The sequence below is a fragment of the Condylura cristata genome, unplaced genomic scaffold (assembly GCF_000260355.1).
Source record: "Condylura cristata isolate star-nosed mole 26May11 unplaced genomic scaffold, ConCri1.0 scaffold00017, whole genome shotgun sequence".
NCBI lineage: Eukaryota > Metazoa > Chordata > Mammalia > Eulipotyphla > Talpidae > Condylura > Condylura cristata.
Window position 1 is genome coordinate 6,311,227 of NW_004567118.1, and position 13,738 is coordinate 6,324,964.

The 13,738-nt window shown below is 46.7% G+C and overlaps 1 protein-coding gene across 1 annotated transcript in view; it reads right to left on the reverse strand.

Moving 5' to 3' along the window:
- SKAP1 (src kinase associated phosphoprotein 1) overlaps positions 1 to 13,738 on the reverse strand; it is a 250,012-nt gene that overhangs the window by 31,796 nt on the left and 204,478 nt on the right. The window contains exons 5-9 of the mRNA XM_012726718.1: positions 13,585 to 13,662; positions 12,657 to 12,740; positions 9,625 to 9,749; positions 7,198 to 7,261; positions 4,675 to 4,863 (exon numbers count right to left, since the gene is read on the reverse strand). Of these exons, the coding sequence (XP_012582172.1) occupies positions 4,675 to 4,863; positions 7,198 to 7,261; positions 9,625 to 9,749; positions 12,657 to 12,740; positions 13,585 to 13,662 (540 nt within the window). The remainder of the gene's footprint in view (positions 1 to 4,674; positions 4,864 to 7,197; positions 7,262 to 9,624; positions 9,750 to 12,656; positions 12,741 to 13,584; positions 13,663 to 13,738) is intronic.

Genomic DNA, 13,738 nt, shown 5'->3' on the forward strand with positions numbered 1-13,738 from the left:
CCCAAATATCTCATCTCAGTTGGGAAAACAGTGGAGGAGGATTCTGTTAACTGTGCGAACACGTGAAAGAACCATGGGGCATCGCAAATGAGCATCAGTATCCAGAGATTTGATTTCAATCAACACTCTTGGCACAATGTCAGGGACACTAATGAGAGGCTGAAAGGGACAGGACACTGCCTCCCCCTCGGAGGCGGAGAGCAGCAGTTTCTCCCGGCACCTGGCTCCTTTCTGGAGGGCTTCTCTGGGGTCAGCTAAACCAATGCAGAGGAAACATTCAAAAAGTGACTAGATCGGAAGAGGGAACCCACTTACCCTGAACAAAGCTGTGACAGAAGCTTTAAAAACAGCCAATGAGTCAATGTGCAACAGCTGTGAAGGCGCTCTGGTGACAGAGAAACGCAGACAGATTCGAAGTGCAAAGGGACCACACAGAAAGTGGAACGGAAAGCACCCACAGCACCCCAGTGGGTTATGTGTCTGTGGGTGCCTCGCGCCCCTTCAGACCACATGCAAAATGTGAGCAAGATGCTAGCGATACATTTAATTCTCTCTTGTGTATTTGGCAGTCTCCACTGTTACCTCAAGCTATCCGCCTCCCCTCCTATCTCTGTGGTGTGGTCTTGATGGGCAAGGTATTAACCTCGCTTTGTGCTAACGACAACACTTGCACAGTACTGAGCTTAATTTCACAAATAATAACTGGACACCTACCTACTAATCGAGGGAGCAAGGCCTGAGTATAAATCACTGTGGTAAGGGCTAAAGACCTCAATACCAACTGAGGGTCTGGGAGGGTTTCTGAGGAGACATACTTGAGCAGGGCCTCGTCGGCTAAGGTGGAAGGAGAGAAGAATGTTCTAGGCAGAAGAAATGGCCTGATTCTGGCTTGGGTGTTGGCCAAACAGTACCTTGTGGCCAGGGACCCAGTGTGAGTGGGGGTGAACAAGAGGGAAGTGGGGAGCTGGTGATGGCGTCCAGGCTTCTTTGATGTCCCCCCCCCCCCCGTAGAGGGTGGCTTTTCTATGAAATTGGAATTTACTTTCTTCATAAACTTTGTATTTTTGGTGTCTGCCTTAGACCTCCTACTGTTATTTTCCCCCTGCTACCTCATGCCTTCCCCTTTCCGCCATCCTGTGGGTCTGGACAACTGTACAGGGGAGAAATAATTCCGCAGAATGTTTATTTCCACTTAACTCAAACTTAAAAAAAAAAAGGCCAGCTGTATGCTTTATTATGAGGCAATCTGGTTTCTGAGTCTATAATAATCCTCCAGAGTGGATTATGGAATAATCCCCTGGAATATGGAGAGACTTTCCCAGACTTTCTCTGTCCCTCTCTCTGTTTTCTCTCCTCAAGTCTCCCCAGAGAGAACACAGGCTCCTTTGCCATCGTCACTGCAAGGGCCCAGTCACAGCTTTTTAATGGCCTCAGGCGCCTTGCTAGATGCCAGCTTCGGGCCCCAGATGCAGAGAAACCCGATAAAAGTTGTCCTTTTATGGAACCTTGAATCACGAAACTGGGCCTATGTTAGCCTATAAAGTAATTTCAGGGAGGGTGAGAGAGGGCTCAGAAAAGTCTCTTATTTTCACATATTGCTTTGGCATTTCTTCGTGGTAGTTTCCTGCAGTTTAATCTACTACAAATGAGATCTTAAAAATCAAGGGATCCCATATGCCCTGCACACAGATATTCAGAAATCCCACCAGATACCAATCTTGAAACCATATTATCCAGGACTGGCATTTTTGTGGTCTTGGCTGAAAACCTCGAGTGTTATGGTTATTCCTCGAGGGAACAAGCCTGCAAGCCATGTAGCAAATGCTAATTATCCCATGATTAATGTGATGGAGTGCATTTAATTTGATGACCTATACATTATTTTGACTAGGAAAAAACATTTTTGTATTGACTTGGTATGTGTTCTGGGCACTTTTCTCTCCAGGAGGAAGCCCATGGAAATGGCATTCTAAGGAGCTATCACTGACATGACCTGCCCCACAGGGACAGTGAGGCTTATGTCGGCCTGATCCCAAAGAAGAAGGATTAGCAGGGGTGAGCAGGAGGAGAGTGGGGGGCGAATGATGGCATCCAGGCTTTACAGTAACGAGACAAATGTTTGAGTCCACATCTACTTGACTACTGATGGTGTACAATGTTAGCACACTCCCAAGTTGCTGTTGGCTGTCCCTCTACCCCACACCTGTCCTGTGGTTGCGATGGGCCTGGGCAGCAGGTGTGCTCCACATTCTACCTGCTCAGGATTTTCAACATCACCTGCTTTAAACTTACTAGACTTGATAATGTCTAACTGCACACTCTCAGGTCTTGGTGGATGGAGAAGGGAAACTAGCTACTCCCCTTCCCACCGCCCCCCCAGTATTAAAGGAGATAACACTTGCTATTTAAACACCACCAACTTAGTAACAGTCTGCATTTACTGAGGGCTCACTGTATGTTGGGGCACTCTCTCCTGAGTGCTCTGAGTGCCTGGGAGCTGGGTGATGGATATTTGTTGAGATATTCATATAGCAATTAAGTGCCAGTATGCCCCAGATTGTCTCTAACAACTGTGATGGACAGAGGCTTATGGGAAGGATCCTGTTGGCTGGGTAAGGGGTTGTCGCCTGGAAATGTATATGCCAGATAGCTGCCAGTTCCCTAACCTGCAGAAAGAGACCCTAGTTCCCCCACGATGCAGACTTCCTCACTTGCAAGCAACAGCTGCTGCGAGCTGTTTGAGACTCCATGGCTTTGGAGTTCACACCGACATCTAAACTGATGTGAATTTTGGAGGAATGCCCTGATTTTCTGGATGGTGCTGCAAGGGCCGAGGGCAGGAGTTCAGGAGGCAAAGGAAGGAAGGTGGTTGAGACACTCATTGACCCACCGAGGGGAAGGAGGTGGGCCCACGCTCTCCTTCACTCTCGGACTCCGGGCATCAGTCCCCTTCCTCCTCGCTCCTTTGAGGGCTCAGCATGATGGATGAAAAGATCCTTCTTTGCTCCCCAGAAGACTGAGGCTTTCAGTGGGTTTCCCCAGGGCACTCTTCCACAGGTGTAACCCAAAGTGGAGCAGAGCCAGGGTATCTCCCCAAGCCTGGGCAGGAGTGAGAGGAACATGACCTCACTCGGAAGAGTCTGGCCAAGTTGGGGAGTGAATCTCCTTTTAGGGAGTGTTGTGAATTAGATCCATGTCTGCACCCTGCTGTTGCAATGGAGCAGACTGTGAAAGGGAAGATTCTCAGAGGAGCTGTGTTTTAATGTAGCAATTTGATTCAATTTTCCACTCTATAAAATTACCCATCACTGCTCGTTGCTTTCTAACAGACACCTTCACTCTTAATTTAACAATCCTATCGAATTCTGCCAGGGAAATTGGAAAAATTTATCACCTGTGAAATTTTATTTTCCTTTGGTTGTATCTGTTTTTGTAAAACTTCATTAACGACGATGACTTGCTGAGGAAATTATCATTTTTTTTTAACTTCAGACGCAAGAAATGGCTCGACCTCAACCAAGATATCATTTGCATAATAAAACACAACAAAAAGGCTGGAGAAGTCAGGACATGCAGAGACTGGAGTGCTGGAGAAGGCTCTGGGAGGTGGGTGGGTGAAGTCCCAGCAAGGAGGTGAGTGGCCGCCAGCCGCTTGCTCATTCACTCAGGAAGCAGTGACGTGGCTTCTCCCCCAGGGAGGTGGTGATTACAGCCTTGACAGGGTGAGGCCTTCTTAGAAGTCTTAAAATGCAAGTTGCCTATTGATGATGCTTTTAGCAACCAGCCCTGTCTTCAGGGGCCCGAGTGTTAGATTCACCTTAGTTCCTAGGTTCATCTGGGATGGAGGTTTAAATTGCTATAAATTTAGGCTTAACTTGAATTTCTCAGCAGAGCACTGAACTCCTGGCAAATTTCCACAGTAGCGATCTTTCTGAATGGACTTGAAGATTCAGCGTTCCTGTGGTCTAACTACCTCACAATTAAAAAGGCTCAGGCTCCGATTTTCCACAGCCTGACCCCCACTGTGCTCTGCGGTGTTCAGCAGCTGCTCTTACCCCACAAGTTGAGGCTATGCACAAGCAGTGAGGAGGATATGAGTTTTTTTTTTTTTGAGATGCCAGTAATGATGCTTTTGGAAAGAAAGAAATCAACACAGCAGACCTGCCGTCATGGTGGCTGAGGAGCCTGGCTCAGCTTATCTTTAAGAGATGCGATCTGGTGGCACACCTGGGCTAGGTAATGATGAGCTGTGCTCTATCAGGGTTTTACTGGGTTATTGAAAAAGTTCACCTGCATTTATCCATACTCCTCTAGACTTTTGATGTCCATGAATTTACGGTAACTTTCCATTACTCTCACAATTTTCAGACAGAGAAGTTGAAACCTAGAGAGTTTGGATGACTCAACCCAAAACTCACATTCAACACGTGAAAACCAACAGGTTGACATGTAATAAAGCCTTTCACATGGCACAGAGGAAAGCGCCCCCCCCCCACCCCTGGTCTGTTCATTTTGTTCCCAGAGAGAGTTTTTGCAGTGGGAGTCACAGGAAGCTCTCCACTCTGTCCTTTAGAGCTTTGGCTTCCCCTGGAGTTTCCCAAGTTCTATTATTCCACCAGGCCGAGAATTCCTAAAACTGGAGGAAGGCAGAAGTTAGAAGATAAAATTTCTTACCTGGTAAGACTTCATAAATATCTTCTTCGTTTTCCCCTGTGGGTTCTTTTGGCCCCAAACTCCCAGGTAAGACGATGGGTCTGCACTGAGAACCAGAATTTGTGGAGTCCACACCATCAATGTCATCATATGTCTCTTCCTCTCCCTCCTCCTCCTCCTCTTCATATGGAATGGTTAAGGAACTCAAATCTGCCAGGGAAAAGATGAGAATGAGTCAAGAGAGGGAGAAAAGGAAAAGAATAAGCCAGGGAGGTAAAGAGGGAGAAGGAGGAGGAGGGACGAGAATAAAACATGTCAAAAGAAAATGAAACACTAGGTTAAGTGCTGTTATTTCTAATGTGGGCCTCGGTGGCAGGAAATCTACAGAAAAGGCCAGACTAGCACTGCGTCAGGTTTAAACCATCAACATAAATCCTTCCTTGCAATAAAACTTGATCAGGAGGAAGCAGCCCTGAAAAGTATGGGTGTGAGAATGAGCACCAGGCGAAGGGAAGAAAATAGGCCAAAAGAGGGAATGCCAGCAAGCCACACACTGCTCGTCAAGCAGAAAACTGGAAGGGTGAGTGATGGCCTGAGGCTCTGCGCCACGCACGGGCTGGGGGTCCTTGGTGCTGTTGCAGGACAGCTGACCCCGCAGAAGCTCATCTCCCCAAGAGCTCTCTGCGGAGTTTGGGACAAGTTTGTTTGTACAGGGACAAGTAGGTACAATAGGAAGGGCCCTCCCTGGTGGTGCAACGGGTTAAAGCGCAGCACTGTGAAGCTAGTGGCAGCTGCTTCTGCTTGAGCTTGATCCCTGGCCGGGGAGGCGACCCACAGGGCACAGCAGACCGCTGTTCCCCTCAGCAGTGGACTTCCTCAGTCTGCCTGTTCTGCTCCCTGCGCTGTCTCTGGTGAATCCTCTCATCCCCTGCACCTCTGGCCTGGACCCCAGTTCTGTATGCATAAATAAATCTTAAAAAAAAAAAAAGAAGAGGAAGTAGGAAAGGGAAAATATAACGGTAACACAAGACCGGGTGGAAGGGCTAAGCCGCGTGGTCACCATGTCCTTTTGCAACTGTACAGTTTGGCTGACCCTAAAGTGGGTCACCGCATTGAGACTGTCGCCCCATTAGAGCACTGGGGAGCATGGAGGGAGAGGGAGATTGGTTTTTTCTTTTAATGGGGGACCGGGAGGTTCATTCTCTGACGAGCAGCACAGAGTGCTCTCTGGAACTCTGCTGTGGGGCCTCTGCAGGGTGGGCGAGCACAGCCGGTCCTCGGGGGGCGGGGAGGGAGGACAAGCCATCGGATGTTCATTTCAGAACACAATAAAACTGTTTGCCTTGATTAGGCTTTTAATAAAGATTTTGCAACAATTTTCATCTGAATTCTGGTGCCACCTCATATGAGAAAGGGATCAAAGACACATTTGTGGCTTAGACCATATGCTATTATTTCGTTTGTTTTAAAATAAAATGGAATGAATAATTTCTTCAATGTGGGATTCTGAAAGTACCACAGGGTACAGCTCAATAAAGCTGCTTTGAGTTTTATTGAGGTTTACACACTTAGGGGTATATTACACGCATAAATCCAAGGCACCTAGATGAGAGTGTACCCTGTAGTCTCGCCATCAATGTTCATGTTTGCCTAGTTCCAGTCTATTATACGTGATGCTCTTGGTAGATGCAATAGTTTGTTTTCGTGATAGCAAAGGCATAAACTGAATAAAACAGGCATTCTTGTAATTAAAGCTCTGGTGCTTCTTCCTTTTTATCCACAATAAAATCTCATAGTAGAATAAAAAACTGATGGAAAGACTTGGTGTTTTTAGGTTGAAATGCTTCAGGTTGCCCCACGAACCAGCTGGTGTTTCTGTCTGTGTGCGGAGCCAGGGGCCTGCCACAGTGCTACATGAGGGTGACCTGGTGCCCCATGGCAGACTCAAGGTTGGCTACTCCTACCTGCCGGGCCACTCCCAGGCAAGGCTTCCCTGGCCACTGTCACCTGCAGGCTGGCCAGCAGAGGGTACTCTAAGAGCAGTCATCTAACTAATGTCTTCGGGCTCTCCCCATCCAAAGCCAGAAGCTCGTTACTGGGAAAACAGCAAGTTGCTTTTAATGTCTGGTGTTCTTGAAGTGTGGTAATCTGAGTTTAGATTTCTACTCCCTACTAAGACTAAAATAAGACGATTTTGGAGACCTAAACTGCATCAAGGTGACTTTAAGTTTAGTATCACACATTTCCTTTCAAAAATATTTGGGAGTTAGTTGACAGTGAATTGAGCTGAGCTACTTTCCAGAATCTCCTGGCCTGGTGATCACAACACTATACCTGTCTGTCGGGCAGTGAGCGACCAGAGTGGCCTTACCCCCAGGCAGACAGTTTCTTTATCTTCTAATTCATGCACAATACTACTTGCTATGAGGGAAGTGATGGAAGGTAGAAGGGAGAACAGGGCAGGGAAAAAAAAATATTGAAGCCTGTGGATTATATTTTATGCAAAAGAACTTCAACTTCAAAATCCACTCAAGTGTTACTTACCCTTTAACAAGAAACTTATTTGGTCCACCCAGTCTCTGGCTTCAGCTGGATTAGTAGCTGTGAACTGGAGAAAAATTAGTGATTAATGTATCACTTTCACTAAAATTTCCATGAATCCTATAGGAGTGTTCAAGGGAGGGAACTTGTGAGTCAAGTTTCAGAGTTAAGTTGAAAGCTCAGGATTTTTTGCCTGTTTGATACTAGAAAAAAGGTCAAACTCTTACTCAAAGGGTCTTCTTTCTTTAGCAATTTTCCTCACCCCATGTTGACAGCTATGGAGCCCAGGCATGTACACCCATATGCATGCATTTGATTACTCATTCATCCATCAGGCATTTATTTAAGACAAGTTTACAGAGGGAAAAAAAGCAAGCCAAGTTTTCTAATTCAAAGAACAAATGCATTGGTTATGGCGACAGCACCCTCCCTTGGTGATCACAACACGGGGAGCACCCCAAAGCAGGTCCCTCTGCTAGAAGCAGGAGGCGACATGACGACAGAGCAGTTACTGGTGCCTAGAGTAACCCGGGGCTACTGAAATTCACTCTTTTGGGCTTTCAAAATGAGTTGGTAGACGGCCCCCCCCTCGTGGCGCAACGGGTTAGGACACAGCACTGCAAGCTGGCTGCAGCCCCCTCAGGGCGAGTTCGATCCCCACCCCGGAGGTGACCCACATGGCACGGCAGCCCTCTCCTGACCCACCCGCTGCTCCCCTCAGCAGTGTACTTCTTCAGTCAGCCGGTTCTGCTCCCCACTCTGTCTCTGATCCTCTCATGGCCCTTGCACCTCTGGCCTGTACCCCAGTTCTGTGTGAATAAATAAATAATTCTTAAAAAAAATGAGTTGGTAGAAACTGCCTGGCAGCAGGTCACCACATTCCAGCCCAAGGAGGGGGAGATTCTTGCAGTCGTGTGAATAGGAGGGACGGGAACAGGGAAAATTGGAGACAGTAGACCCACTAGAAGGCGATTTAACTAGTCCTCTGGGTAAAGTGATAGGGACTTAACTATTGTGAAGGCTGTGGGGATAAATACGAAGGGAGAGACCCAAAGGATGTAGAGGAAGAACCCACAGACCATGGTAATGACTTGAATTCAATGGGCCAAAGAAAAGAAGAAGTAAACAAACTCTACATTCTGATTCACAAAACAGGCCAGTGAAGCATCAAGCCTTGGCAATTTTTTATTTTAAATGAATCAACTTGAAATGACTGTTCCTGAAAAACATTTTTATTATCTGGCCATTAGAGTAAGATAAAGATATGTGCTGTATAAAAAACCTGGATTCCTGCTTAATACTTATTAATCGACATTGTCATTCCTGGTTTCTTAAAAACACATTTCTATAAGGAATGTCTAGGGAAATTGATTTAGACTTGTCATATAAATTTTTATCTGGATGAGAAACCATCAGGTCTGAATAATAAAAATAACTTAGAGAAACATGCCCAGTGCGTACATGTACATTAGTTACATCTTTAAAGGAATCTCTGGGGAAGTTTACTTTAAATTAAAAATAAGTTTTGAAACTACATAATGAAGACCTAGGTTATTTGATCAAAATAAGGTTTAAGATACTGTAAAAACACAAAGGAATGAACACTGAGAAAGATTTGAACAAAGAGTTATTCAAATGACTAGCATGATTTTTCTCTTTGTAAGTTAGCGAAAGTTGTCTAAATTGTTTTAGTAAAATGGCGGTAAGATAAAAATAAGCAGGGAACAATATGTATATACACTAAATGTAAAGATTATTATTGCTGAAAATCACTATATTTTTATGGTCAGAAGTTTTATAGCTCTAATTGATTTCATAAGAAGTAATACGTATATAACATATCATATTATATGAAAAAATTAAAAAATGAACATAGTGAAGGATAAGTCTTTGTTACTCCCACCCAGATTCTCTAGACTCAGCGCTGACTGCTCATGCTCAGTAATCACTGTCAGCAATATCTTAGAAACCCGCCAGAGATATGTGACGCCCCCACAGGAAGATGATCCTGGATAGCAAGACGAGTATGGGAAAATAAATTATTTTCAGCCCGTAGTCGGATTTTTCTTTTTCTGGATTTCATGGGAGGAAATGAAGATAATCAGTGGACAAGTAAAGAGAATGGGAATCAAAGCCACGAAACTGGAGACTGAATAAATAATTAGATCGTGTGCCACACAGGCAAGGCTCTCCACGGAGTGAGAGGACGAGGGCCTGACTGAAGCCAAGCACAGGCAGCCTGGGATGAGGGTGGCGACAGACAGCCGAGGGAGGGGACGGCTGGCAACGGCGAGGACACGCGAGCAAGCAGGTCCTGATGGGAAATGAACAGGTAGCAAAGACAGGACAGACCCCAGCGCCGCACCACAGCTCACAGCCACCTGCGGTGAAAGGCGGCGAATGAGGCCACCACCTCTCGCGTCCTCCTACCTCATAGCTGCGCCTATCCTGAGAGGTCAGTTCGAAGCAGGATTCCTTCTTGGAGTCTTTTCGCAGGTGGGGAGCCATCCGTACATGGTAGCCCTTGATGAGGAAGGTCCCTTTGGGCTGCTTGCCTGCAAGACAGGAAAGCTCCCTGGGTCCCGAGAGATGCAACTGCCAAGGGAAGGCATCTCCTCTGGTATGTAAAATAAAAGCACAGAAACAGCTGTTCCATCCCGGAGGAACCACAGCAGTCAAGGGAAGGTTATTAGAGAAGCTTAAGAAGAGGCTACTGTGGCGGCGAGGCGGATCACTGCCAAGCTAGGGAAATGCAACACGAAAGGTTATTTTGCCAAAAGAGTACATCAGAGACAGAGAATTTATTAGAATGTTAAGAGATCTATAATAACAGAAAGAAGGAATTATTACAGCAGGGAGAGTGTGGCCGCGAACGTGAGGCTCTTGAAGGCCATTACAGAGCTGAGACGTTATTATCAGGGCCAGCAGAGCTCACATCTGAGGGGAGGGACGGCGGTGCAGGCGGCCTTGTGAGTTCCGGGGTCGCCTCCCAAGCCCCGTGTAGGCTTTGGGCTAGACTGCCTGCCCCTCCAGCTGATAAGGTGGGGATTTATGCTGGAGGAAGGATCATTAAAACTCAGGCACAGACAAAACCAAAACCAAGCAAACCCCAGAAACAAGACTACAGAATCGAGGTCACCAGAATGGGGTAGGGAGCAGGGTACACTATGGTAGAGGGCGGTGGGTGCCTCGGCCCTGGGTGTGGGGGGCTCGCATGCCCTTGGTGGAGGGGTGTGAATCTGTTCCTCTGAACCAAGTACAGCGTTGTAAACCGATGTCACCTCAATAAAAAAGAACATAAAAAAACTCCAGCCATTCAGTATTTTATCCCCCGTTAGGAGGTCAAACCGGGAAATGGCCGAATACAGCTGAGTCTCACTAGATGACAGGGAGGGAGACCAAAGATGAATGACCCCATGTGGGTGGAAGGAGCCACTGCTCTGCCTCCCAGTCCTGGCTCAAACCCCAAAGTGTCAGGAGCAGGGAAGTGGAGGGGCCTGAGCAGTCGTGTCCTCAGGGCTCAGGGCTCAGGGGGTCCGGATGGGGCTTTGTGACCCGCACCACGTGGCATGAGCTATCCAACAATGCTCGTCAATACTGACAAGCAGAAGAATGGCAGCGGGATGACACCATGAAGAGAAAAGGAAAAGGCTGTCCTCACCTGGTTGAGCTAAAAGAAATACACAAACACTCTTCACTTACTAAGAAAACGTCTTGGGCGCAATAAGGAATAACTGGTGAGGAGGGACTATGCGACAGAGCTCTGACACTGGAATCTTTTTTGTTAAAGTATCTCTCCTTGTTCTAACTGGCCACTAAAATGTTTTGTTGTTTCTTCGGTCACCAGATTTTATTTCACCCTGATGGCAAAATGGTCAATAAAAGTATCCCAGTCTTTAGCTCTTGCGCTCCCCCTCTCTCACCTTGAGTGTAAAAGGTTCTGGATGTACACATGTGGCTTTCTATCCTCATATGCCAACCACTGCTTTAAATGCAAGGGAAATGAACATTTTTACAACAACAAATGTCTTCTGAGTTGGAAGGTTTAAGGTAGAAAATAGCACCCTGGCTGGTTGGTGAGCCTAGAATTCCCAGGGTGGGGGTGGTGCTGGGGCTGCTGAATCTGTATGGGGTGGGGGTTGGGAGGGTCAGGGGACTTGTTACTGTGCTGGGCTACTGTCATATCCAAATAGGGCTTCGCTGGCTGGGAAGGCTCTGAGGAACCAAGGTGGTGAACCCAACATGGGCAGTGATTCCTGTTGTGGGCACAAGAGCCCGTATGAGGCAGTCACCTTCAAGTTCAAGGACACATCTTAAGGGTTCCAAGTCATTAGGCAAAACTGCAGTTCTTTCTGCTACCTGATGACCTGGGCATTGGGAGAGGAGTAAGTCTGGCACAGGAGGAAGAGAGGGGAGACAAAATGGTGGGAAAGGAAGGGAAGAACTGGCTGTGTTAAGGGGAAGGATGTCCTAAAGGAACTCTGCAGTCTGTGGACTCCACCCCCTACTCCAGCTTTCTGGACTCTACCCTCTACTCCAGTGATTGGAAACTACAACTCCCAGCAGTACCAGGGAGAGAACTGCGAGGACCCAAGGGCGGAGCTAACAGGAATTCTGGGACATTTGGGGGATAAATAGGGGACCATTGTGTCTCTCGCTCTCTTGCTCAGGAAACGGCTTTTCGGACTGCATGACTCGGTGTTTTCAGTCAGCCTAGCTGTAAGGTATTCCAGTTACTTGGTATCCCGCTCTCTTTCCCTGGGTTGTTTCCTGTTCCTTTCCCCTTTAGTAAATAAACCCGTTATTGACCCTTTTGTGTGTGCCTGCGGTATAACTGAATTGTGAGCGCGCGGGTGAGGCCCCACAGACAGGGGGCCCAGTCCTCTCTGGGCTACCCTGTAACAGCTGGACTCTGTATGGAGATGGTGAAGCACAAGCGAAGTCCCTGCAAAAACTGGGGCCTCACTCTGTCTGCCAGTGTCTTTGGGGAATTACTCCAAGGAAGCCCTTCTCTGGAAGATAAAATGGGGGCATACTCTTAAGGAGTTTGGACTCACTTCCACTGGTGAGCTGTTTAAATCTTTCTCAGAATATCTGCTTTCAATACTTTAACTATGTTCTTAATACCTGCAAGGAGTTTGAGGCTTTTTCAAAAGTAAGAATGCCAAAGTATTGAACCTTGATGTTATGTTATCGATCCTAATTTATTGATCCTAATAAAAGACAACCTATTGATATGCTGACGACACTATCTTAGTGTTTAAAGGCAAATAACTTTGAAATCGGCACCTGAGAGTTTGGTGATGGGTAAGGTGTTCTTCACCGGAGTCGATTTCCCTCCTAAGTGTTCCCCATTGTAGGTGTTAGTTAAGGACTGCTATCTTGAGATCTAAGTGCTTGAGAATTTACGAAGTGCTTGCATCCAGGAGTGAGATGCTGCTGTGCAAATGAAGAACACTTACTTTTCTCATTAGCATAGTAGTAGAAAAGGCCTCTGCTGACAACACACCACCGCTTCTGCCACTCTGATCCGAAGAAACTATGATCTAAATGGAACAGCAGCAAGGGACATAAATTCAGGTAACTACAATCACTGACACAATCACTGACACGTCCGTAAAATCCAACCCCACACAGTCCAGCGTGTTACTGTTTTACCTCCCAGGTTAATGGACTGTGAAGCCCTCCCTCACTCCCACAGGTGAGCAGGCATTGCTTCAGTCTGGGGGCTCGCTCTGTAACCCTGGGATCTACAGAGCTTGCAGGCTGTCCCTTCACAGCCGTCTCTCTGTCTTCCTTGACATCTTTCAGGTTCTAATATCATCCGGTACTTAAAAAATTCTCCACGTCTTTCTCTGTTGCCTTTTAGCAAACCAAAATGATGTTCAAGCACGAGAACGACTTCTGCTAAGCCAATTTGCCTGTTGAGTATTAAACCTCAGGCTGTCTCTTCTAATCAAATGAGTGAAAGGTCAAGACTTGGGCTCCTCAGAACTTGAAAGTGGGCTGCTCCCATTAGGATATACAAATTATATTTTGGTAACTCAGTGTCACTTTGTCGAACTATGTTTTGTGGGAGCACACTCAGAGGTAAGAACAAGTCACCCATCATTTATCAGTGTTAATCAAACACTTGTGCGCCACGTGAGCAAGGCAGACCAGTCTCCATTCTGAGGAAGCTCACGTTCTAATTTTACCTGGTGCTAAAGTCACCTAAAATTACAGGCCATGTCTCTTCAGCCTGCACACAAACACCAGGCTTCCTGCTGTCCTTGCTGCCCCCACGCGGCTGGCACTCACTGGGCTTCAAGAAGGCACCTGGCTCTTAGCTCTACACTTCATTTGTCTTCCTTTCCCAGAATGTGCTGAGATAATGGGTCTGATTTGTACCTTTGCTTTTCTTCTCCAAGTAACCTTGCTTGATGATGTTGTCAAGTTCTTGAGCTCCTTTTGTGATGTCTTCCATTCCTAGAAGGAACAACAGCAACATGCTTTACTGAAACTGGGCAGAATTTCATTAATGTAGGTTACTTTAGTTAATCTA